General features: G+C 40.2%; 1 protein-coding gene across 1 annotated transcript in view; it reads right to left on the reverse strand.

The window, feature by feature from the left end:
• Positions 1-247: 247 nt before the first annotated feature.
• The window catches only part of OSBPL11 (oxysterol binding protein like 11), a 94,911-nt gene continuing 70,593 nt past the window's right edge, over positions 248-24,565 (reverse strand). The window contains exons 12-13 of the mRNA XM_082840270.1: positions 6,593-6,746; positions 248-2,021 (exon numbers count right to left, since the gene is read on the reverse strand). Of these exons, the coding sequence (XP_082696396.1) occupies positions 1,956-2,021; positions 6,593-6,746 (220 nt within the window). The 3' untranslated portion in view covers positions 248-1,955. The remainder of the gene's footprint in view (positions 2,022-6,592; positions 6,747-24,565) is intronic.

Below are 24,565 nucleotides of genomic sequence, written 5' to 3' on the forward strand. Positions count from 1 at the left end.
GAATTTTAAAAAATCATATTTCAGTAATTCTTAAAATGGTTCAAAAATTCAAAGAAATAAATGGGCATTCAAACGGTTCAAAGAACAAAACAAAAACCTCTAGTTTCATTTTATATTCTTGCTCTATTTCCAGTTTATTTACAAGTCGTAAAATTATAATATTTTAATTTTAAAAAATTGTTATTAAATTTACTCCCTTATTTCCCTAAGAGATTCCTGAAGGTAAGGATTTAAAATCAATGTCCTTCTCGAATGAACAGGGCAATAACTCTGCTAAATATAAACTTTCTATCTCTCTCCATTCACAAAACAGACAAAGGCATCATTGTTCTCTAGTTTTATTATTTTTTAATCTTCCCAACACATGAACTATAACTCATTTTGAGATTTTTCAGTGCATTTCACAGCAAAAATGAACAAGGGAGTCATTAAAATGGTTGTACATTAACCAATTATCTTCTTATAATTTACAATTTGTTGAAAAAAATTATTATTTTGCTGTTTTCATCCTATTAGCCCCCTTCAATAAAACACAGTTTATCAGAGCACAAAGCTTAAGCTTCTTATGATGATGCAACAGATACAGCCACTTACAATGGCTGATGAATAACAGGTATATGTTACACACACTGATTGGAAGACCACATCAGAAGAAACAGAGTAAGGCACCACTCTTGGAAAATTAAGGTAGCTTGAAGTAACAAGTGTTGAGCACCATAAGTAGGTGCTAAATAAATACTTGAATGAATGACGAAAGCCATAATTAGCACTATTCTTTTAATTGCCAGCAATTCTTCAACCTCAATAAAATACTTATTTAAAAAAAAGACTGTACCTGAATATAACTTCCTGATATCTTTTTTCCTGACACCTTTTTATTTCATACTGTTTCTTCAGCATTTGCGTTTCCTTGAAAAAACAAAACATACCATACATGCACTTAGTCACATATATAACTTCTGAATTACTGACAAATATGAATAGTTGTTTTAAATTTTGAGTGAACAGAGGTAAGATAAAGCATACTTATCCAGAGGGATAGCACGTAATATTGAATATTAACCTACAAGTGAAAAAAAGGTAAGGAAAACAGTCAGTCTTATTTTTTAATATTTGCTTGTTCTTTAATGCCTCAGTTCTTGAGAAGGGCCAAAATCTCATCATACTGACATGACCACATTTTAAAAAACTGTCTCTCAAGTATAATATTTAATAAAACTAGGTATTGAAAAATGCTCTGAAATTTTTCAAGTCAATGTTGTTTTCAAGTATATTAAAATGCTCAGAAGAAAAAATTCTCCATGGTTATAATTCTAATCAATTTATAAATATACTTTTTAAAAGAGAGTTCTAACAGAGGTGGATAATGGATAAGTTCCTCAGACACAGGAACACAGTCTCTTTGAAGGAACAGAATGCCTTGTTATGACAACCTGGTTGACTTTTTTTTAACACTGATTTCAGGCACAATGGCTGAAGCCACTTCTGGGTCATCTTCTTCCTCCTCTTGATTTGTTGTAAGAGTAGTGAATACTTCAGTTACTGACAGAAAGCAAAGCACAAACTCTGAAAGAGACTTCAATTTTCACTACAAAGAAATCAAAATCACTGAGTTCTCACTGTTGTGTTTATCTGCTGCCCCCATGCAAAAAGAGGGGATTCAAACTTAGCTTTTGGAGAAGGAACTGGATAAAAGATTAATCATCTGATAATTCAGGTGAAAGGGCTTCAGATGATATTGCTCACATCACATGAACGGCTTGGTGAGAGGTCCATCGTGCTTCTTCAACACTTTGGTCTTGCTGCAGTTCTATGGTGCCCTAATTGGTACATTCGTGTGTAGTTAGTTTCAGTCTGTGCAATCAGGAAGCAGGTCACTCAGTGCAATGACTCCATTCTGAGAGAGTTTAGGGTAAATAGAGAAGTTCATTTGGTCGAGTCTTAGATAGTGTGTGTCACTCTGCGGGTTGTACTGTTGGAATTATTTTCCAAAGTGGTTTGTGATAAACCCAGGCATCTCCCTGAAACAAGTAGAAAAATAAATTAAAGAACCATTCCTTTATTATTTTCAGAATCAGTAACCAAAACTAGATGCAATGCCTTCATTGAAATGGAATTCTGTTCTCACATTTAAAAACAAGAGTTTGTGAAGAAAAAGCCTCGGTGCTTAAGACACCAAAAAATATGTGTGGTTTAGCTAGGATTAGGTGAGAAGTTCTGGTATGGGAAGACCTAGTTTGTGCTCCACGAATATTTTACTTTGCAGAAGTCATTTGTAGCAATTCTGCCAATTTTGCCAAGATGCTGCAGATTGAGCCCCACTGATGGAGTGACAGGCAGCAGGTGGAGCATAGGAAATGGTCACCAAGGTACGAACTGTTCTCTGCATCTCAGCTGGCATCTCTAGGATCTGAGTATTGTTTCCTAGTTCTTTTCTGACTCTACCCTATTAGTTTTCCCTGGTTCCTGTGAATAGAAGGATACCAAAAGGAGATAAAGTCAGTCAAAGAGTGAAAGAAAGACAGGAGAAGACCAAGTGAGGAAAAAAGTGCTGCAGCAAATGCATGAAGCAGCATACTGGAGTGAGATCTTGGCAGAGCTGAGGTCACAGTAGCTAAGACTGTAGTTCGGTGTTTATGTGACTAGGTGAAGGAAGTCAGATTTGAACCTCTTTCCGTAACCCCTATATCGCCCTCAATTTATTTGCATTAAAAAAAATTTTTTAGGGACTTCCCTGGTGGTCCAGTGGTTAAGACTTCACCTTCCAATGTAGGGGGTGTGGGTTCAATCCCTGGTCAGGGAGCTAAGATCCCACATGCTTCATGGCCAAAAAACCAAAACATAAAACAGAAGCAATATTGTAACAAATTCAATAAAGACTTTAAAAATGGTCCACACCAAAAAAAAATCTTCAAATAAATATTTAAAAATATATATTTACCCTACCTTACTCCAAAAATGGCTTACACCCAGCAATTATGTGGGTCATAGTGACGAGGACTCTCTCCTTGACCAAACTTTAAAAGTTAGACTCCTCTGTCTCTCTTCTTGACTAAGCCTCATCCTAGGCCTGCTAAACTCAGTTTTAGCAAAAAAAAATCCCGATGAACTAGTTTATCAAGAATTCTCTCATCTTTGATATCCAATGAAACTCTTCTCCTCACACTTTTGATCTAATCATGTGCCTCCCCTGACCCACCATCCTTGACATCCGACCAAGTTCCTCTTAGTAATCTTCCATCTACTCCCTCATCCTGCCCATTGGCTATAAATTCCCACTTATCAACACATTCAGAGTTGAATTCAATCTTTTTCCTCTACTGCAATATTCTTGAATAAAGTCTTCCTTTTCATTTTTAATAAGTGTCAGAATAATTTCTCTTTAACAACAGAAACCATTATGTTGTTTAAATTAAATCACCTGGTTGATAATTATCACAAAACACAAAAGATGTCTCCTAACCACATTACAGAATGCTAGGTTTAGAAGTTAAGACGTGCCACCTGACCATCTCACTTCACAGATGAAGAAACTGAGGCTCTGAGAAGTGAAATGAGTTGTCCAACTTCACCCAGGAAGGGGCAGAGTTCTTTTCAGTGCACCTTCTATATAATTACCTACATTTTACAGATGAGGAAACCGAAGTTAGAAGTGGTAAATAAACTATCCAAGGTATGACTGAGGTTCAAGCTTAGCACATCTGACTCCAATGTGGTCCACTATTCTGCAAAAGCCTTCCTGCTTGCATTTATATACATCTTAAGCAATTTTAAACATCCACTCAAGAGGATATGACCAATAGATCCTGATGGACCAATTATCCTGATGGATAATCGCAAAAGGGAGGAAATGGAAGTTCTAATAAATTAAATGTCAATGAGAAATGGTCAGGAAAAGAAGGTAGGTATTATCAAATGATACTAGAAACACTTTAAGTTCATCTATACTTTCTCAGGTTACTCTACCTCCTCTTTTTATATCAAGTGACTCTACTCCTCCATCTAACTAAAGCCAACTCCAAACTGGTCTGTTGGTTTGACAGCAATAATGAAGGTACCAAACAAGTGGAAAAGCTCTTGTCACTCATAACAATATGTATGAAACATCTACTAAGTGCCCAGCACTGTGTGTAGGACCACAGGGGAGACAAAATTGACTTTTCAATAACATATGATTCTTCTTAGCAAAGAGCCATACCTGATGGCAATAGCACCAAAGTTGTTATGAACCTCGTGGTACCAGTGTCAGCTAACTACCATCCTCGTCAGCCTCACCTCTACTCTGTAGTGCTTCTTACAGCACAGTCCATGGTCCTGTCACACACAGGATGTGACGCGACGGCCCCATGGGCTTAGGCAATCAGCATGTGACACAAATCTAACCCATCTATTGTTGTACCACTGTGTCATGGCACACCATTTAGAAAGCCATCTTACATCTTACCAACTAAAGAGGCCCAAACCTGAGCCAGCATCTCCAATCTACTGTTTCATCAGGCAGTTAGTGAAGACTATCTAGGCAGAAAGAAATTCACTACTTTATTAGACAACTGCCATGTCTTGCTATCACTTTCTACATCTGTCTATCCAACATCACAAAGTATAATAAAGGGATTAAGTGGTAGCTTCTTAATAATATCTGTCAAATAAAGAATACATGAGAAGTAGCATGTTTACATGTCATGTTAGTTGCAAGAACCAGGAGGCCTATCTTTTAAAATCTTTTAAAATTGGTTGCATCTTTTACCCATTACAGCTTCTTGCTCTCAGCCCCTAGAGTTCATTTTTAATGATTTATAGAAGCCTTTCCTTAGAAAAATTCTCCTCTTTAGAATCTGCTTCTGGTATACTATCTTAGTGAGCTTGAAATGAAAAAAAATCTAAGGTTACAAGACTATAATTTCGCATAGTAGTTACAAAGGTTTATCTTTTCATATAAAAATGAAGAGATGTAAAGTACTTTTCCTTGAATTCCTATCCATGTAAACATTTGGGGGACTTCCCTGGTGGTGCAGTGGTTAAAAATCCACCTGCCAATGCAGGTGACACGTGTTTAAGCCGTGGTCCGGGAAGATCCCACATGCCGCGGAGCAACTAAGCCCGTGCGCCACAACTACTGAGCCTGTGCTCCAGAGCCTGTGAGCCACAACTACTGAGCCCATGTGCCACAACTACTGAAGCCCGTGCGCCTACAGCCCATGCTCCACAAGAGAAGCCATCGCAATGAGAAGCCCATGCACCACAACAAAGAGTAGCCCCCGCTCACAACTAGAGAAAGCCCACATGCAGCAACGAAGACCCAATGCAGCCAAAAAGAAAGAAAGAAAGAAAGAAAAAGAAAGAAAGAAAGAAAGAAAGGAGGGAGGGAAGGAGGGAGGGAAGGAAGGAAGGAAGAAAGAAAAAACAGTTGGCATTTATATTTCATACCCAAAGATGAGAAAAATTAAAGCAATGAAACTACTACAATAAACTGTGGGCTTTTAAGGGTAATAACTATGCAAAATTCACAAACTGTTTTTCTAGATTCTTCCTGACAGACCAATATTAAAATTCAATGAGTTTCCTTAGACTTGGCTATGGACAAGAAAACTTTTCTTGGCATCAGCTCTGGTCCATTATTCACCTTACTCTGAGTTCTATCAGAAATTAATAAACAAAATAAAACAAAACCTTTAAATTTAGAAAAGACTTTTAGGAATCATTTTGTCTTACCTGCAAAACTAGTGAATTAAACACTTCTACATAAGCCATGGTCTCTTACATGAGTCTAGCGATGGGGAACACATTACTATAAAATGTACACTGGTCATTATTGGATTCTTAAAAAATTTTTATTGTTTTATTTATTTATTTTTTTTGCGGTACACAGGCCTCTCACTGTTGTGGCCTCTCCCGTTGCGGAGCACAGGCTCTGGACGCGCAGGCTCAGCAGCCATGGCTCACAGGCCTAGCCGCTCTGTGGCATGTGGGATATTCCCGGACCGGGACACGAACCCGAATATTTTTTATTGTTATACATTCCTTCTTATGTTAAGCTCAAAATGCTTCCTGGTAGTCTGGGCCTAGCTCAAGTCTGCTATTGGAGCTGATAAGAAACTTCTACGTGATAAGCCTAACCTATATTTGAAGAAAGTTATAATGAATGGTTCCAATTATCTGTTTTCCAGCCTAAGTACCCTCCACATCACTCTTTTTTCCTTAAACAATGCAAAGATTCTAGACACTTCTCACTATCCTCTGTGTAGCCATTTAAGTTTTTCATGCATCCTTAAAATGTGGTCTCTGGAAGTGAACAAAGAGTTTCACTGTGGTACAAAAGGCAACAAATTGTCAATTGCATATTCTGTTATTGAGATTAAAGATTAATGTCGGTATTTTGTGGCCAATTTAAATCCCCAAATCTATTTCATCTGAACTGCTGATAAACTATTCTACTTTGACAAACTGTGAAAAGCTCATGAAAAAGCTCATGGTTAAGCTGGACTATTTTAGAAATAAAGCTATATAAGTGATAATTCAAGAAAGCCTACTAAGCTAAAGTTTTCACTAAGTAGATAACGAGTTTTAGTCTGAAGACATGTAGGACATGTACCTCTTTAATAAAATATTTGGTTTTCCAAGGTGTGCCTGTTTCAGTACGATGCCTTTCTTCAGTCCTCTGGCGTTCTTCCAGGGTACGCTTATGCTCTGTGGCCTTATCAATATCAGATTCCCTCAGAGAGTCTGTCACATTTCTCCACAATCGCCTGAAATCCAAAAACCACACATTTTACATTCTTCAAAAAAGATAATTAAATAGAACAGATACCCTCAAAATTAACAGTAATTTTAATAAATTACATTTCCTGAATCAGATCTAGAATTTCATGCCTATGAGTTACAAGAATGCTGACACTATGTTGCTGATGTTAATGTCCAAGATGCTGCTGCTTCTACTTCTTTTTAAATTAAAAATAATTTATATTTTCCCAAGTTATATAACCAAGATTTTTATTTTTAAGAAACTTAGGAAACAATACGCAAAAGGAGAAATAAATTTTTTTAAAATAAATTTATTTATTTATTTTTGGCTGTGCTGGGTCTTCGCTTCTGTGCGAGGGCTTTCTCCAGTTGTGGCGAGCGGGGGCCACTCTTCATCGCAGTGAGTGGGGCGTGAGCGGGGGCCACTCTTCATCGCAGTGAGTGGGGCTCTCACTGTCGTGGCCTCTCCCATTGCGGAGCACAGGCTCCAGACGCACAGGCTCAGTAGTTGTGGCTCATGGGCTTAGTGGTTCCGCGGCATGTGGGATCTTCCCAGACCAGGGCTCAAACCCATGTCCCCTGCATTGGCAGGCAGATTCCCAACGACTGCGCCACCAGGGAAGCCCGAGAAATAAATTTTTAAAAAGCTGAAATAGAAGAGACCACTTGTGCTTCTGGACGTGATTAAATAATGGGCACCAGATTTACCCTCCTGCTTTTAATCAACTATAGAACCAGACAAAATATAATGAAACAATGGTTTTCAGATGTCAAACAAAAGGCAGCACAGGACAGTGACTCCTGAGAGCAGGCAAACAAATGAGGGGGTCCTATGAGTGCTCCAACTGACGAGTTAGAGAGCTTGCAGGCACAGCACGGGGGCAGGGCAGGGGAAGCTCAACAAACTCCAAGCCAAAGAAATCTGCCAAGACAATTCTTTGGGGAAAGTATAGTCTGTTCAACAAATGGTGCTGGGACAGCTGGATATCCACGTGCAAAAAGGTGACTTTAGGCTCTCACCTCACAATAAAACTTAGAAGAAGATAAAAATACACTGATAATCTCACCTCATCAAATAAAAACTGATCACTGAAATAAACACCATTAAGAAAATGAAAAGATGAGCAAGAGACCAGGAGACAATATTTACGAAACACATACCCAATAAAGGATCTGTGTCCAGAATTTACAAAGAACTCCTATAACACAATAAGACAACAAACAATTCAATTTAAAAAATGGGTGAAATTTATAAGCAAACATTTTAACAAAGAAGATATACAAATGGCTAATTAGAACATAAAAACATGCTCAACATCATTAGCCATTAGGGAAATGCAAATTAAAATCACAATGAGATACTATTTCACACCAGCTAGAATGGGCATACTAAGTAAGACAGGCAATAACAAATGTTGATGAAGATGAAGAGAACTGGAACCTTCATAGGTTTCTGGTAGGAATGTAAAATGGTGCAGCCAGTTTTGAAAATAGTTCGGCAGTTTCTTGAAAAGTTAGACATAAAACTACCACACAAACCAGGAATTCCACTCGTAGGTATTTACCCAAGAGAAGTGAAAACATGTCCACACAAAGATCTGCACAAGAATGTTCACTGCAGTATTAATCATCATAGTCCAATACTGCAAATGTCCATCAGTTGGTGAAGGGATAGACAAAATGTAGTATCACATAATGGAGTACTATTCAGTAATAAAAAGGAATGAAATATTGATACATGTTGTACCACGAATGAACCTCAAAAATGTGCTAAGTGAAAAAAGCTAGGCATAAGAGATCATATACTGTATGATTCCATTTATCTGAAATGTCCAGACAAAGTAAAATTATAGAGACAGAAAGTAGGTTCCCTGGGACTGGGGGCAGGAACAGGGATTAACTATCAATGGGCATGAAGGATCTTATGGGAGGATCAAAGGATTCTAAAACTCATTAATGGTAAAAACTGTACCACTAAGGAAAGCTACCAAAATCACTGAATTGTACACTTAAAACAGGTGAATTTTATGATATGTAAAATATATCTCAATAATATTTTTAAGTGGCAATTTTAATATTAAAGTAGAATTCAAAGCAAGAACTATGACCACGGATGGAGGATCATCTCATAATGGCCAAGGGCTGGGGGCAATGCAGCAAGAGGATGTGCAATCTTTTCAGGGTCAGCATTCTGGAGAAACAGAATGTGGTTCCTATTTGCCAGGAAGCTTGAGGATGTTTCCAACAACTGTGTTACCATTCCTGAGAAAAGGACATATAATCTTAAATGTGTATGGCCCAAACAACACAGGTCCAAATAACATGACACAAAAACTTATCGAACTATAAAGAGAAATATTCCATTAAAATTGGTAATTTCAGTAACTGATCTCAATACCTCTTCTCAACTGATAGAGTGCACAGAAAATCAGTAAAGATACAGAGGACTAGAAAAATATGATTAATCCACTTGATCTAATTGACATTTACAGAATACTCTCACCTAACATCAACAGAATACACATTCCTGCCAAGTGCACACAAAACATTTACCAAGATAGAATGCATTCAGTGCTATAAAACAAATCTCAATAAATTTAAAGGATTAAAACCACACAAAGCACATTCTTTTACCAAAATGAAATTAAATTAGAAATGAATACTGAGAAGATATCTGGAAAAGCTCCAAATATTTGGAAATTAAACAACACATTACTAAATAAGTTCAAGTCCAAAAAAAAAAAAAAAGAGAGAAAGAAAAACCCACAAGGGAAATCAGAAAACACATATCAAAAAGTTCAAAAGGTAGAGGCCAGATCAAGATGGCAGAATAGAAGGACATGGAGGTCACCTCCCCCGACAAAGACATCAAAAATACACCTATATGTGGAAAATTTCTCACAAAATACCTGCTGAATGCTGGCAGAGATCTCATACAACCAAAGCTGCAAAAAAGATCACTAAGTAGTTGGGATTGACATGTATACACTGATGTGTATAAAACTGATGACTAATAAGAACCTGCTGTATAAAAAAATAAAATTAAATTAAAAAATTAAAAAAAAAAGATCACTAAGTAACTGGGCAGGACGAAAGAAAAAAAATAAAAAAGGAATCAGGACAAGACCTGTGTCCCTGGGAGGGAGTTGTGAAAGAGGAAATGTTCCCTCACTCTGGGAAACTTCTTCACTGGCAGGGAGATCAGCCGGGATGGAAAGAGAGTTTCAGAGGCTTGAAGGAGAGTGCAGTAGCCAGCTTGTGGCATGCAGAACAGAGAGAGACCTGCACAGAAGGTCCTGGCCAACTCCATGCACTCCCTAGCCCAAGACGCATGTCTGCTGGTGTGTACAGGGGCTGGGTGCTGAAACTCAGGCTTCAGAGGACAGACCGGGGGAGCGGATTGGGGATGGCTACACGGAGACAGCGTGAAGGGGCAGGAGTGAGGCCCAAGCCACAACCAGGGGTGTGCAGAGGAAAGAGCCTGGGTCTGCCACTGAAGCCCCATTGTTAACATATGCGTGCAAAGGAAGGGGTGGGGCCTGTCATAGCAGCCTCATTCTCAGTGTGCTCACAGCAGGATGGATCTGCCTCTATGAGTTCTGGGAGCACATAACCACACAAGGAGGTGGGGCTGAAATCCGAGCCAATCCCCAGGGACTGCATGACTTTAGAAGCAGGGCTGAGATCTGAGCGTCCCAGCAGCTGTGCGATCTGCAGATTTACATTTACGTGCTATGGGTGGCTTTGTAAACTCAGTGCCTGTGGGACATCTGAGAAGATTATTGGTGTACCCATGGCCAGGGTGGGTCTGGTGACAGCAGCTGCAGGCTCTGCAGGTACACACCAGGGGTGGGGCCAGGGATCTGGGCGGACTCAGTAGCTTCCACGGTGGGTCTAGGTGTGCGACTATGGCAGTGCTGGTGCCTGACTTCAGCAGTTCTGCACCAATGGATCTGTGCTAGTGGCTTTGTGAGCACAGAGCCTGAGGGACCGACTGGCCTGGATGGCCGACTGCCTGAATTCCCATGGTTGAGGCAGGGCTTGAGGGCAGTGCCAGAAACAGTGTACTCTGTGAGCCTGCACAATGGGTGACAGGCAACACCACAGAGCTCACTTCCTAGGGGACAGCTCCAACGGAGGAATACTCAGTGGCTCCTCTCCCAGAGGAAGCGCTCCAGTCCTTCCTACCTCATACCACAGATCAGAAACAGATCTGGGGGTGTCTACTCCAACAACTGGGGAGCAGGCCCTGCCCCCAACAGGGCTGTGACAAAGAGGAGACCCTGCTCAACATCCATTGCAGGCTCTGGTCACCACAACAATCACACACCCTATCAATGGGAAACAGTCAACACACACTGAGGAAAGATGTGGCAGTCATACATACTAAAGACAGCCCTCATCCCAAAAATATTAGACTCTCAGAGGCTACACCAGGACACTCCCACATAAAAACAGCCCTTCAAGACCACAGTTGATTAAGTGTTTCTCCTAAACTCGCAGTCAGAGAAATACAAGTAAAATGAAGAAGCAGAGGAACCGCTCTCAATTAAAAGATCAAGGGAATTCCCCTAAAGATGACCGACATCTCCAGTATACCCGATTCTAAGTTCAAAAAGGAGATAATGAAAATACTGAAGGAATTAAGAAAGGACACACATAGATTGAAAGTGAGGGGATGGAAAAAATAATTCATGCAAATAGAAATGACAAGAAAGCGGGGAGAGCAATACTCAGACAAAAAAGACTTGGACTTCCCTGGTGGCGCAGTGGTTAAGAATCCGCCTGCCAATGCAGGGAACATGGGTTCAAGCCCTGGTCCAGGAAGATCCCACATGGCGCGGAGCAACTAAGCCCGTGAACCACAACTACTGATAGAAGTGCAGATTACTGTAAAAAGGAACCAGAAACTATTAAAGAGGTACCAATTAAAATTAGAAAACTCAAAAAAAAAATTAGAAAACTCATTTGCCAAGACAAAAGCTGAGCTTAAAGGCAATAAATAGCAAACTGGATAACTCAGAAGAACGAATAAGTGATCTGGAAGGTAGAATAATGGAAATCACCCAATCAGGACAGCAGACAGAAAGACAAACTAAAAAAAAAAAAATGAAAGCAATATACGAGACCTATAGGATAATATAAAGCATGCCAATCTACGCGTAATAAGGATCCCAGAAGGAGAAGAAAGAGAAAAGGGGATCGAAAATGTACTTGAAGAAATTATGGGACTTCCCTGTTGGCGCAGTGGTTGAGAGTCCGCCTGCCAATGCAGGGAACATGGGTTCAAGCCCTGGTCCAGGAAGATCCCACATGGCGTGGAGCAACTAAGCCCGTGAACCACAACTACTGAGCCTGCACTCTACAGCCTGCGAGCCACAACTACTGAGCCCATGGGCCACAACTACTGAAGCCCATGTGCCTAGAGCCTGTGCTCCACAGCAAGAGAAGCCACCACAATGAGAAGCCTGCACGCCACAATGAAGAGTATCCCCCGCTCACCACAACTAGAGAAAGCCCACACACAGCAACGAAGACCCAATGCAACCAAAAATAAATAAATAGATAAGTAAATTTATTTAAAAAAAAGAAGACTTTAAAACAAAGGTCATAAAAAAACAAAAAGAGGGACACTATATAATGGTAAAATGATCAATACAAGAATAGGATATTAAACTTGTTAACATATATGCACGTGATATAGGAGCACCTAAATACAAAAAAAAAATATTAACAGAAATAAACGGAGAAACTGACGGGAATACAATAATAGTAGGAGACTTTAACACCTCACTCACATCAGTGGACAGATCTTCCAGACAGAAAATTAATAACATAACAGAGATCCTAAATGATACAATAGAACAGTTAGACTTAATTGATATTTTCATCCAAAAAAAAACAGAATACATATTCTTTTCAAGTGCACATGGAACATTCTCTAGGATTGACCACATACTAGGAAACAAAACAGACCTCAACAAATTTGAGTAAAGAAATTATTTGAAGGGCTTTCCTTGTGGCACAGTGGTTAAGAATCTGCCTATGAATGCAGAGGACACGGGTTCAAGCCCTGGTCCGGGAAGATCCCACAGGCCGCAGAGCAACTAAGCCTGTGTGCCACAACTACTGAGCCTGCGCTCTAGAACCCATGAGCCACAACTACTGAGCCCACGGGCCAGAACTACTGAAGCCCATGCACCTAGAGCCTGTGCTGTGCAACAAGAGAAGCCTGCACACTGCAACAAAGAGTAGCCCTGGCTCGCCGTAACTAGAGAAAGCCCACGTGCAGCAACGAAGATCCAAGGCAGCCAATAAATAAATAAATTTACAAGCAAATAAATAAATAACTTCAAGCATGTTTTCTCACCACAACATCATGAAACTAGAAATCAACCACAGAAAGAGAAATGAGAAAAAACAAGAGGTTACATGGAGATTAAATAACATGCTATTAAGAAACCAGTAAGTCAGGGCAGAGTCAAAGATGGTGGCAGGGGAGGATGCAGAGTTCACATCTCCCCACAACTAGGGTGCCTGGCAGATGCTGGTGGGGGACCTCGACACCCAAGGACATGGGAGGAACCCAAGTGACCAGGTAGGATGAGGGGAGGCGTAAGGGGGGAGGAAAAGTGGAGGCTAGACAGCACCGGGCACCTGAGGGGTGGCTGGGATTGTGGAGGGGTTGACACTCCTGAAAGGACACTCAGGGGCTCGGAGGATCGCGGGGGGGGGAGCATGCCTAGCATGCTGCCCAATCAGGCCATGGGAAGCCTGCAGGGCTCCCAGGCAGGGTCCTCGGCCCTCCCAGGCCCCTTCCGGGCGGTGTTGATCCTAGGGGTGCAGGAGAGAGGTGGTGGAGAAGAGGAGAGGTGGGTGGGAGGGGCCCTCCAAGACCGGAGGATCAGGGGAGGCGCAGAGGGTGTTTCCCCCACCCACTCGTGCCCTGGGAAGCCTGCTGGGCTCCCAGGCCTGGTCCTCTGCCCTCCAAGGCCCCTTCTGGCTGTGGGGGTCCTAGGGGCGTAGGAGTGAGGGAGGAGGGGGGAAGAGGAGAGGCAGATGTGGGGGACCATCTGGGGCCAGGGGATTAGGGGAGGGGCCATGGGAGTTTCCCTGCCCACTTGGCCCTGGGAAGCCTGTTGGGCTTCCGGGTCTGGTCCCCTGCCTTCCAGGGTCCCCTCTGGCTGCGTGGGTCACCGGGATATAGGAGGGAGGGAGGGGGGAGAAGATGAAGAGATGCCAATGAGAAGGGGGCCACTGGGATTGGAGGATCGGGGGAAACACGCCTAGCATTTCCCCCACCCACTCGGGCCCAGTGAGCCTGCTGGGATCCTAGACCTGGTCCTCTGCCCTCCAAGGCCAGAGGCACGCCTAAGCCCCACCCCCATCCCCTCAGGGCCTTTTCCTAAGCACAGGTGCCACCTACCACCTAAACCCCACCCCTGCCTAAGCCCCACCCCCCCACCCCCAGCCAAGGCCTTCTTAGGCTTTTTTTTCTTCTTTTTCTCCTCTTTTTTTTTTTTTTTTTACTATTGTGCTTCTTTTTTACGTTCAGTTCATTGTTTCATCTATATTATTATTTTTTTATTCTTTCTAACATCTGTTAGTTTTTTAATCTAATTTTATTTTTTACTCTTTGTTATTGTTCTGCTCCATTTTTTCTCTCTTTTTTTTTTTGGCACCCCACATGGCTTGCAGGATCTTGGTTCATGAGCTGGGGGTTGGGACAGAGCTCCTGTGGTGCGAGCTCCGAGTCCAAACCACTGGAATAACAAAGAACCTCAGACCCCAGGGAATATGCATCGGAGTGAGGTCCCCCAGAGGTCCTCATCTCGACACCAAGACACAGCTGTACCCAACAGCATACAAACTCCAGTGCTGGAAGCCTCAGACCAAACAACCAGTAAGACAGGAACACAATCCCACCCATCAAAAACAACAACAAAAAAAGAAAAGAGACAACAAAAAAATATGTCACAGATGAAGGAGCAAGGTAAAAAACCTACAAGACCAAATAAATGAAGAGGAAATAGGCAACCTACCTGTAAAAGAATTCAGAGTAATGATAGTAAAGATGATCCAGAATCTCGGAAATAGAATGGAGGCACAGACTGAGAAAATACAATAAATGTTTAACAAAGATCTAGAAGAACTAAAGAACAAACAAACAGAAATGAACAATACAATAACTGAAATGAAAAACACACTAGAAGACAATAACAGAATAACTAAGGCAGAAGAATGAATAAGTGAGCTGGAAGACAGAAGGATGGAAATAACTGCCGAGGAGCAGAAAAAAAGAAAAAAGAATGAAAAGAATTGAAGACAATCTCAGAGACCTCTGGGACAACACTAAACGCACCAACATTCGAAATACAGGGGTCCCAGAAGAAGAAAAGAAAAAGAAAGGGTCTGAGAAAATATTTGAAGAGATTATAGTGGAAAACTTCCCTAACATGGCAAAGGAAATAGTCAGCCAAGTTCAGGAAGTGCAGAGAATCCCACACAGGATAAACCCTAGGAGAAACACACCAAGTCACATATTAATCAAACTAACAAAAATTAAATTCAAAGAAAAAATATTAAAAGCAGCAAGGGAAAAGCAAAAAATAACATACAAAGGAACCCCATGAGGTTATCAGCTGATTTTTCAGCAGAAACTCTGCAGGCCAGAAGGGAGGGGCAGGATATAATTAAAGTGATGAAAGAGGGGCTTCCCTGGTGGCACAGTGGTTAAGAATCCACCTGCCAACACAGGATCGAGCTCTGGTCCAGGAAGATCCCACATGCCGTGGTGCAACTAAGCCCATGCGCCACAACTACTAAGCTTGCGCTCTAGAGCCTGCAAGCCACAACTACTGAAGCCTGCACACCTAGAGACCATGCTCCACAACAAGAGAAGGCACCACAATGAGAAGCCAGCACACCGCAATGAAGAGTAGCCCCTACTCACTGCAACTAGAGAAAGCCCGCGCGGAGCAACAAAGACCCAAGTCAGCCATAGAAAAACAAACAAACAAACAAATAAATAAAACTAAAAACTGATGAAAGAGAAAAACATACAAGTAAGATTACTCTACCCAGCAAGGATCTCATTCAGATTCAACAGAGAAATCAAAAGCTTTTCAGACAAGCAAAAGCTAAGAGAATTCAGCACGACCAAAACAGCTTTACAACAAATGTTAAAGGAAATTCTCTAGGCAGGAAACACAAGAGAAGAAAAAGACCCATAAAAGCAAACCCAAAACAATTAAGAAAATGACAATAGGAACATACATGTCAATTATAACCTTGAATGTAAAAAGATTAAGTGCTCAAACCAAGACACAGACTGGCTAAATGGATATAAAAACAAGACCCATATACATGCTGTCTACAATAGACACGCTTCAGACCTAGGGACACATACAGACTGAAAGCAAAGGAATAGAAAAAGATATTCCATGCAAATGGAAATCAAAATGAAGGGGGAATAGCGATACTCATATCAGATAAAATAGACTTGAAAATAAAGACAGCTACAAGAGATAAGGAAGGACACTACATAATGATCAAGGGATCAATCCAAGAAGAAGATTATATAATTATAATAATAAATATTTATATTATAAATAATATTTATGCACCCAACAAAGGAGCACCTCAATACATAAGGCAAATGCTAACAACCATAAAAGGGGAAATCAACAGTAACACAATAAGAGTAGGTGACTTTAACACCCCACTTACACCAATGGACAGATCATCCAAACAGAAAATAAATAAGGAAACATAAGCTTTAAATGATATAATAGAGCAGATAGATTTAATGTATATTTATAGGACACTCCACCCAAAAGTGGCAGAATACACTTTCTTCTCAAGTGCACACAGAACATTCTCCAGGCTAGATTACATCATGGGACAAAACTCAAGCCTTGGAAAATTTAAGAAAATTGAAATCATTCCAAGCATCTTTTCTGACCACAATGCTATGAGACTGGAAATCAATAACAGGAAAAAAAACTGTAAAAAACACAAATACATGGAGGCTAAACAGTGTACTACTACATAACCAAGAGATCACCGAAGAAATCAAAGAAGAAATTTAAAAATACATAGAAACAAATGACAAAATACATAGAAACAATGTAAAAATACATAGAAACAAATGACATAGGTTTCAAAACCTATGAAACACAGCAGAAGCAGTTCTAAGAGGGAAATTTATAGCAATTCAATCTCATCTCAAGAAGCAAGAAAAATCTCAAATAAACAATCTAAACTTACACCTAAAACAACTGGAGAAAGAAGGACAAAGTCAGTAGAAGGACTGATATCATAAAGATCAGAGTAGAAATAAATGAAATAGAAATGAAGAAAACAATAGCAAAGATCAATACAACTAAAAGTTGGTTCTTTGAGAAGATAAACAAAATTGATAAACCTTTAGCCAGACTCATCAAGAAAAAAAGAGAGTGGATGCAAATTGATAGAATTAGAAATGAAAAAGGAGAAATCACAACAGACACCACAGAAATACAAAGGATTATAAGAGACTACTACAAACAACTATATGCCAATAAAATGGACAACCATGAAGAAATGGACAAATTCTTAGAAAGGTACAATTTTCTAAGACTGAACCAGGAAGAATTAGAAATATAAACAGAACAATCACAAGTAATGAAATTGAAACTGTATTAAACAAACAAAAGTCCAGGACCAGATGGCTTCACAGGCGAATTCTATCAAACATTTAGAGAAGAGCTAACAGCAATCCTTCTCAAACTCTTCCAAAAAATTGAAGAAGGAGGAACACTCCCAAATTCGTTCTATGAAGCCACCATCACCCTCACAGCAAAACCAGACAAAGATATTACAAGAAAAGAAAATTACAGACCAATATCACTGATGAACATAGATGCAAAAATTCTCAACAAAATACTAGCAAACAGAATCCAACAACACATTAAAAGGATCATACACCATGATCAAGTGGGATTTATCCCAGGAATGCAAGGATTCTTCAGTATACGCAAATCAATCAATGTGATACACCATATTAACAAATTAAGGAATAAAAATCATATGATCACCTCAATAGATGCAGAAAAAGCTTTTCACACAGTTCAACACCAATTTACGATAAAAACTCTCCAGAAAATGGGCATAGAGGGAACCTACCTCAACATAATAAGGGCCATATATGACAAACCCACAGCAAACATCATACTCAATGGTGAAAAAACAAAACCATTTCCACTAAGATCAGGAACAGGACAAGGATGTCCACTCTCACAACTCTTATTCAACATAGTTTTGGAAGTTCTAGCCATGGCAATCAGAGAAGAAAAAGAAATAAAAGGAATACAAAGTGGAAAAGAAGAAGTAAAACTGTCACTGTTTGCAGATGACATGATACTATGCATAGAAAATCCTAAAGATGCCATCAGAAAACTACTAGAACTAACCAATGAACTTGGTAAGGTTGCAGGATGCAAAATTAATGCACAGAAATCTCTGGCATCCCTATACACTAACAATGAAAAATCAGAAAGAGAAATTAAGGAAACAATCCCATTTACCACTGCAACAAAAAGAATAAAATATTGAGGAATAAACCTACCTATGGAGGCAAAAGACTTGTACTTAGGAAACTATAAAACACTGATGAAAGAAATCAAAGGTGACATAAACAGATGGAGAAATATACCATGTTCTTGGATTGGAAGAATCAATATTGTGAAAATGACTATACTACCCAAAGCAAACTACAGATTCAGTGCAATCCCTATCAAACTACCAATGGCATTTTTCACAGAACTAGAACAAAAAACTTTACAATTCGTATGGAAACACAAAAGACCCCAAATAGCCAAAGCAATTTTGAGAAAGAAAAACGGAGCTGGAGGAATCAGGCTACCTGACTTCAAACTATATTACAAAGCTACAGTAATCAAGACAATATAATACTGGCACAAAAACAGAAATATAGATCAATGGTACAGGATAGAAAGCCCAGAGATAAACCCATGCACATATGGTCACCTAATTTATGACAAATGAGGCAAGAACATACAATGGAGAAAAGACAGCCTCTTCAATAAGTGATGTTGGGGGACTTCCCTGGTGGCACAGGGGTTAAGAATCTGCCTGCCAATGCAGGGGACATGGGTTCGAGCCTTGGTCCGGGAAGATCCCACATGTCACGGAGTAACTAAGCCCGTGAGCCACAACTACTGAGCCTGCGCTCTAGAGCCCATGAGCCACAAGTACTGGGCCTGTGTGCCACACCTACTGAAACCCGTGCGCCTAGAGCCCGTGCTCCACAACAAGACAAGCCACCGCAATGAGAAGCCCGTGCACTGCAATGAAGAGTAGGCCCTGCTTGCCACAACTAGATAAAGCCCGTGCACATAAACGAAGCCCCAATGCAGCCAAAAAAAAAAAAAAAAAAAAAAAAATTGGTGCTGGACAAGCTGGGCAGCTACATGTAAAAGAATGAAATTAGAACACCACCTAACACCACACACAAAAATAAACTCCAAATGGATTAAAGACCTAAATGTAAAACTGGACACTATAAAACTCTTAGAGGGGCTTCCCTGGTGGCGCAGTGGTTGAGAGTCTGCCTGCTGATGCAGGGGACGCGGGTTCGTGCCCCGGTCTGGGAGGATCCCGCATGCGGCGGAGCGGCTGGGCCCGTGAGCCATGGCCGCTGAGCCTGCGTGTCCGGAGCCTGTGCTCCGCAACGGGAGAGGCCACAGCAGTGAGAGGCCCGCGTACCGCAAAAAAAAAAAAAAAAAAAAAAACTCTTAGAGGAAAACAGGAAAAACACTCGTTGACATAAACCACAGCAAGATCTTTTTTGACCCACCTCCTAATGAAAATAAAACCAAAAATAAACAAATGGGATCTAATTAAACTTAAAAGCTTTTGCAGAGCAAAGGAAACCATAAACAAGATGAAAAGACAGCCCTCAGAGTGGGAGAAAATATTTGCAAATAAAGCAATGGACAAAGGATTAATCTCCAAAATATACAAACAGCTCATGGAGCACAATATCAAAACAACAAACAACCCAATTCAAAAATGGGCAGAAGACCTAAATAGACATTTCACCAAAGAAGAAATACAGATGGCTAAGAAGCACATGAAAAGATGCTCAGCATCACTAATTATTAGAGAACTGTAAATCAAAACTACAACGAGGTATCACCTCACACCGGTCAGAATGCTCATCAAGAAAAAATCTACAAACAGGACTTCCCTGGTGGAGCAGTGGTTAAAAATCTGCTTGCCAATGCAGGGGACACGGGTTTGATCCCTGGTCCGGGAATATCCCACATGCTGTGGAGCAATCAAGCCTGTGCACCACAACTACCGTGCCTGAGCTCTAGAGCCCACGAGCCAAAACTACTGAGCGCACATGTCACAACTACTGAAGCCCGCGCACCTAGAGCCCATGCTCCGCAACAAGAGAAGCCACTGCAATGAGAAGCCCGCACACTGCAACAAAGAGTAGCCCTTGCTCACTGCAACTAGAGAAAGCCTTCATGCAGCAACGAAGACCAAACGCAGCCAAAAATAAATAAATAAATTTCTTTAAAAAAAATCTACAAACAATAAATGCTGGAGAGGGTGTGGAGGAAAGTGAACCATTCTGCACTGTTGGTGGGAATATAAATTGATACAGCCATTATGGAGAACAGTATGGACGTTCCTTAAAAAACTAAAAATACAACTACCATATGACCCAGCAATCCCACTACTGGGCATATACCCTAAGAAAACCATAATTCAAAGGGACACATGTACCCCAATGTTCACTGCAGCACTATTTACAATAACCAGGACATGGAAACAACCTAAATGTCCAACAGTAGATGAATGGATAAAGAAGATGTGCTACATATATACAGTAGAGTATTACTCAGCCACAAAGAGGAGTGAAATTGGGTCATTTGTAGAGATGTGGATGGACAAAGAGTCTGTCATAGAGAGTGAAGTAAGCCAGAAAGAAAAACAAATGTTGTATATTAACACATATATGTGGAATCTAGAAAAATGGTACAGATGAACCTATTTTTAGGGCAGGAATAGAGACAGAGATGTAGAGAATGGACATGTGGACACAGTGGGGGAAGGGGAGGGTAGGACAAACTGGGAGATTAGGTTTGACATAAATACACTACCATGTGCAAAATAGATAGCTAGTGGGAACCTGCTGTAAAGCACAGGGAGCTCAGCTCAGTGCTCTGTGATGACCTAGATGTGGAGGAAGGCGGGGACGGAGGTCCAAGAGGGAGGGGATATAGGTATACATATAGCTGATTCACTTCATTGTACAGCAGAAACTAACACAACACTGTAAAGCAATTTTACTCCAATAAAAAAGAAAAAGAAAAAAGAAACCAATGGGTCAATGATGAAATCAGAGAGGAAATTTAAAAACACCTTGAGACAAATGACAATAAAAACACAACCATACAAAATCTATGGGACGCAGCAAAAGCAGTTCTTAGAGGGAAGTTCACAGTAATAGAGGACTTCCTCAAAAAACAAGAAAAATCTCAAATAAATAACCTAACCTACTATCTAAAGAATTAGAAAAAGAACAAACAAAACCTAAAATCAGCAGAAGGAAGGAAATAATAAAGGTCAGAGCAGAAATAAACAAAATAGAGATTAAAAAAACAATAGAGAAAAATCAATAAAACCAAGAGCTGGCTCTTTGAAAGGGCAAACAAAATCGACAATCCTCTGGCCAGGCTCACCAAGAAGAAAAGAGAGAGGACCCAAATAAACAAAATAAGAAATGAAAGAGGAGAAATAACAACTGATACCACAGAAATAAAAAAAACCATAAGAGAATACCATAAATAATTATATGCCAACAAATTGGACAACCTAGAAAAAACAGACAAGTTTCTTTTTTTTTTATTCAAACAGAAAGTCACAAAAATTATAATCATCCTCATCAGTTCAGTCAGTCCCATGTAATTAATTTTTTTTTCATCTTGATGTTTTGTTAGCACTTTTATGAATTCATCAGTTTTCCATTAGAGTTCTGAAAATGCTTATTCATTCAGTTCAGCAGTATCAGACAAGTTTCTAAAAACATTCAGCCCACCAAAACTGAATCGAGAAACAGATAATTTGAACACAGCAATCACTAGAAGTAAAATAGAGTCTGTAATTTAAAAAAAAAAAATCCCAGCAAACGAAAGTCCAGGGCCAGATGGCTTCACTGGGAAATTCCACCAAACATACAAAGAAGAACTTATACTGATTCTTCTCAAACTCTTCCAAAAGATGGAAGAGGAGGGAACACTCCCAGTCATTCTATGAAGCCACCATCACCCTGATACCAAAACCAGACAAAAATAACAAAAAAGAAAATTACAAGCCAGGCCAGTATCTTTGATGAAGACCTAAACAGACATTTCTCCAAAGACAAACAGATGGCCAATAGGGACATGAAAAGATGCTCAACATCACTAATTATTAGAGAAATGAAAATCAAAACTACCATGAGGTATCACCTCACACCGGTCAGAATGGCCATCATCAAAAAGTCTACAAATAATAAATGTTGGAGAGGGTGTAGAGAAAAGGGAACCCTCCTATACTGTTGGTCGGAATGTAAACTGGTGCTGCAACTATGGAAAACAATATCAAGGGGTTTTTTATGTGGACCATTTTTAAAGTCTTTATTGAATTTGTTACAATATTGCTTCTGTTTTATGTTTTGGTTTTTTGGCCCCAAGGCACGTGGGATATTAGCTCCCTGACCAGGGATCGAACCTGTGCCCCCTGCATTGGAATGCGAAGTCTTACCACTAGACCACCAGGGAAGTCCCCTGAGATCTTAAAAAACAAAAAATAGAGTTGTCATATGTTCCAGCAATCTTACTCCTGGGCATATATCCAGAGAAAACTATAATTCAAAAATTGGATGCACTCCAATGTTCATAGCAGCACTATATACAGTAGCCAAGACATGGAAGCAGGGGACTTCCCTGGCGGTCCAGTGGTTAAGACTCCATGCTCCCAGTGCAGGGGGCACGGGTTCAATTCCTGGTCAGGGATCTAAGATCCTGCATGCCGCAGGGCATGGCCAAAAAACAAAAAAACCCACAAGTGTGAATAAAAAAAAAAAAAGACATGGAAGCAACTTAAATGTACATCTACAGATGAATGGATAAAGAAGATGTGGTATGTATATACAATGGAATACTACTTAGCCATAAAAAGAATGAAATAATGCCATTTGCAACAACATGGATGGGCCTAGAGATTATCATACTAAGTGAAACAAGTCAGAAAGAGAAAGACAAATATCACACGGTATCACTTATACATGGAATCTAAATAAAAAATGATACAAATGAACTTATTTACAAAACAGAAACAGACTCACAAACTTAGAGAACTGCTTATGGTTACCAAAGGGGAAAAGGAATGGAGGAGGGATAAATTAAGAGTTTGGGATTAGCAGATGAAACTAATATATAGGGCTTCCCTGCTGGCACAGTGGTTGGGAGTCCGCCTGCCGATGCAGGGGACGCGGGTTTGTGCCCCAGTCCGGGAGGATCCCACATGACGCGGAGCGAGCCATGGCCGCTGGGCCTGTGCGTCCGGAGCCTGTGCTCCGCAGCGGGGGAGGCCACAGCGGTGAGAGGCCCGTGTACCGCAAAAAAAAAACCCAAAAAAACAAAAAAACAGAAAAAACCCTAATATATATAAGATAGATACAAGGTCCTACTGTCTAGCACAGGGAACTATATTTGATATCCTGTAATAATCCATAATGGAGAAAAATATGAAAAACAATATGTAAATACTATATGTATAAACTGAATCACTCTGCTGTACACCAGAAACTAACACAACACCGTATATCAACTATACTTCAATAAACAAATAAATAAATAAATGTTCAAAAGTTGCAGGATATAGATAAAGCAGACCTAGAGGGAAATATATAGCATTAAACATTTATATTATGAAAGAAGAAAAATCAGTGATGTAAACCAGGGGTCAAACTACGGTCCAATGCTCATTTTTGTAAATAGGCTTTTATTTTAATATAACAACATCTATCCGTTTCCTGTCTGGCTGTTTTCACATTACAAAGGTTGAATTGAGTAGCTGTGATAGAGACTATCTGGCCCATTAAGCTTAAGATATTTATTCTCTGGCCTTTTACAAAAAGAAGTTTGCTGACTCTGACCTAACTTCTATTTTAAATTTGTTTATTTTGGGCTGTGTTGAGTTTGCTGCTGAGCGTGGGCTTTCTCTAGTTGCGATTAGCAGGGGCTACTCTTCGTTGTGTTGCACAGGCTTCTCATTGTGGTGGCTTCTCTTGTTGCGGAGCACGGGCTCTAGGTATGCAGGCTTCAGTAGTTGTGGCACGCGGGCTCAAGAGCACAGGCTCAGTAGTTGTGGCGCACAGGCTTAGTTGTTCTGCGGCATGTGGGATCTTCCCGGACCAGGGATCGAACCCATGTCCCTGAATTGGCAGGCGGATTCTTAACCACTGTGCCACCAGGGAAGTCCCTAACTGCTATTTTAAGAAACTAGAGGAAGGAATAGCAAATGATGCAAAAAATAAGCAGAGAAAAGGAATTAAGAACAGAAATCAATGGAAAAGAAAACAGAAATATAGAGAAAAGTCAATGAAACCAAAAACTAGTTCTTTAAGTAAAATTAATAAACCTTTAATCACACTGATCAGGAAAAGAAGTTATCACCAATACAAGGAATGAGTGTGGGGCCACTACAGATCCTACACATATTAAAAGAATAAGGAAATATTATGAAATACACACCAATAAAT

Source organism: Leucopleurus acutus (assembly GCF_964270905.1).
Source record: "Leucopleurus acutus genome assembly, chromosome: 5".
Classification (NCBI taxonomy): Eukaryota; Metazoa; Chordata; class Mammalia; order Artiodactyla; family Delphinidae; genus Leucopleurus; species Leucopleurus acutus.